Source organism: Malurus melanocephalus, unplaced genomic scaffold, assembly GCF_030028575.1.
Source record: "Malurus melanocephalus ecotype Western Australia unplaced genomic scaffold, MMel_1.1 scaffold_143, whole genome shotgun sequence".
NCBI classification, from domain to species: Eukaryota; Metazoa; Chordata; class Aves; order Passeriformes; family Maluridae; genus Malurus; species Malurus melanocephalus.
In genome coordinates, this window is record NW_026623375.1 from 1018621 (window position 1) to 1021569 (window position 2949).

At 57.5% G+C, this 2949-nt stretch overlaps 1 protein-coding gene across 1 annotated transcript in view; it reads right to left on the bottom strand.

Annotated features, from left to right (window-relative positions):
* GRID2IP (Grid2 interacting protein) overlaps positions 1–2949 on the bottom strand; it is a 37668-nt gene that overhangs the window by 7334 nt on the left and 27385 nt on the right. The window contains exons 15-18 of the mRNA XM_057371256.1: positions 2795–2948; positions 1853–1940; positions 862–939; positions 15–211 (exon numbers count right to left, since the gene is read on the bottom strand). Of these exons, the coding sequence (XP_057227239.1) occupies positions 15–211; positions 862–939; positions 1853–1940; positions 2795–2948 (517 nt within the window). The remainder of the gene's footprint in view (positions 1–14; positions 212–861; positions 940–1852; positions 1941–2794; position 2949) is intronic.

Sequence of the window (2949 nt, forward strand, 5' to 3'; positions counted from 1 at the left end):
CCCCTGCCCGGTACCTGCAGCACGAACTGGTCGGGCTCGCTCAGCTTGCCGGGGTTCTCCTTGTAGCTCTGGAAGCGCTGCACCTCCTCCCCGTCCGGGGCGTAGAGCAGCAGCTGCTTGATGTGGGACGGCTCCAGGCGATCCGTCTCCATCGTCATCAGGATCTGCCGCAGCTCGATGTGCGACAGCTTCAGGTGGGCGATCAGGATGGCTGGGGGCAGGGAGGGATATCACTGTCACTCGGGGTGGAAGGAGGGGACCCCGGGGGTGTGGCAGTGCTGGGACAGRCTGCCCGGTAGGATGGGGACAGGAYGGGGACATCAACCTCYRCACGGYRAGAGTGGCGTRGGCTTCTCCAGGTGCCCAGGCAGGCAMAGCCCCGGGGCAGGAAGGGCTCCCCACCCACACCCTGCGGAGGCTGTTGGGGACCCCACGAGTGGCTCTGGTCCTGCAGCCCCCCAGGGCACTGCCACATCGTGCACCTTACCCTGGTGGGCTGCACTGGGAACCCGCCCCCATCCCACATCCCCACCCCACAGGGTCCCACCGAGCTCTCCCACCCTCCCTCCTACCACGGGCACATCATGGAGGAGCAGCACTGCCCCTCCAGTGCCCCACTTCACCCCAGGACAACAGGAACATGCCATCTCCATCCATCCTTTCCCAGAAAGTCACCTCCTTCTCCCTCCCTCGGGTTGAACCCGGGCTGGGGGAGCTCTGAGCTGCAGGAAAAGTCTGTCCCAGCTTCATGGGATCRTGCCCATGGGATTGTGCTCGTGTTCCTTCCCTTTACCTTTCCAGTTCTCTACATCCCACCTGCGGGCCCCTTTTGGGGGTRCCTTCACCGTGAGCTTCACTTACATGTGTTGTAGGCCTTTTTGTGGGACAAAATTTCAACCACGTCTTTCTTTTTAAAGTTTTCAGGCATGAGAGTTGGCTCTGGAAGAGAAACTGAAAGATTTAATCACGGGTAAGGATGGGCTCAGGCGGCTCCAGCGGGAAGAAAACTGTCCTGCAAACAGTGAAACCATGAATGAMAGAGAGGAGAACGGATGCTTTGCACACAGCAATGGCTCCAGGAATCCTTGAATTCTGYAATTCAAAGATCTCCCCAATGGAGGACTCAGTTGCAGCTGAAAAAGGTAAAACAAGAGGTGAAACACACRGAAAATCCCAGACTGCTCAGAAACATCCCAAAAACAGTGTCCCCTGAGATGAGTCCCATTTCATCCAACTTCCACTGCCAGCTGGGCACCATGATCCCCGCAGGAGGGTTCAGACATCCCACTGTTTTTACAGGAATGCCTCCCAGCAGGATCACAGCACTCTGCACCCCCAGCCTGGACCCTGCTCGGGGKTTGTGGCACCCAAAATCCCCGGTGGGTGGGAGAGCCCAGTGCAAGAGTGATGGGGGCTGCACGGGCAGGGAGCTCCAGACCCCATCACAGCTCTTGGGGCAATCCACTGATCATTTATATAAAATAAAGTGCTGCTTGTGATGACTTCTTGGACACAGGAATGTTTTTATGGCTTTTTCAGCATTTCCAGAGTTCTCATGCACTGGAGCTGCAATTGGTGAAAGCCCCCAGCTGGGTTTCAGCACCCAGTGAAAAGTGCAGAGAAAACAGATCATGGCAGCAGAGATGATCAAGGGAGATAATGAAACCATCTCCCCCTTAATGATCCGCTGTGCCAGCAGCCACAGAATCCTGAGGATGGACAAATTCATGCCACGAGTGATGTTACAGACAGGCACTGCCTTGCTGCCCATCAAGCCCCAGTTCCTCCCAGTTCCTCCCAGTCCCTCCCAGTCTCTGCTGGTCCCAGGACCATTTTGGGGCTCAGTACTTACTCGTGGGCTTCTGAGTCCCGAAGTGCAGCTCCAGGTCGAGGTATTTGACCATATCACTCAGCTTGTCGTAATCCGAGTCCTCCCCGAGCTGTAGGGGCAGGAGGGACCAGGGGTGGGACAGTGCCACCTGTGCTGGCACATTCCCTGTCCCCCACACTAAGCTCGTGTCCCCAGAAGAAACCAGGACAGGCTGGTGGCACTGWTCTGTGTCTGGAATCTGCCCTGCAGATTCACTCAGCTCCTGACATAGCTGAAATCCTACAGAGCATCTCTGTCTTCACATGCTCCTTGGACATRATTCCTTTACTGAAGGATAAAATGGGAATTGCAGGAGCCTCGGGAATTTTTTTTCTTTTTTTTTGCACACAAAATATCACTGTGAGGAGGTATCTTCCTTCCCAGAGTGCTGGGGAGAGGGACCTGCAGGATTTCAAGTGCCCGTGGGACTGGAAGATGATCCCACAGCTCCCCTCTGGCTGCTCAGGGAATACGATATGTCCTGAACATCGGGAGAGTCACAGAGCATGAGAATTACACCCCGGGAAAGGTTCTGTACCATTTCACATCCACGATGCCAAAGGATTATCGTGTCTTGTCTCAGCCCTCACCTCTGCTGTCCCCCTGCAGTGTCCTGCCCTGCCCGGGGCTGTCCCATCACCCTGCTCCAACCATCCTCATCCTTTCACACCCAAAAACCCCCACAGCTGCAGAACACATCTGGAGGCAGCTGCCGGCTGTGTCACACCTCAGGGCAGAGAAACGTTCCCCAGGACATCAGAGCCAAACCCAGCTCCTCAGAGGCTTCCCGGGCCCTCTCCCTACCCTGCAGCTTGGTCCAAACAACGGAAAGGATGAAAGGAARCTCTGCAGAGCCTCGGCACAGCTCACCGCTCCCCAGAGCGTGGCTGGACCCTCATCCTTCCCCCTGCTCCCGGGTCATACCTGCCCCCAGATGGTGCCCTCCGAGTTCTCCACCTGCTCCCAGCGCAGTCTCTTGACGCTCATGTGGTTGGACTCGCTCCTGCGGTGCAGCAGCCCCCGGTGCAGCGGGGGAGCGCAGGGCACGGGGGGCGGCGGCGGCGGCGGCGGGGGCGGCG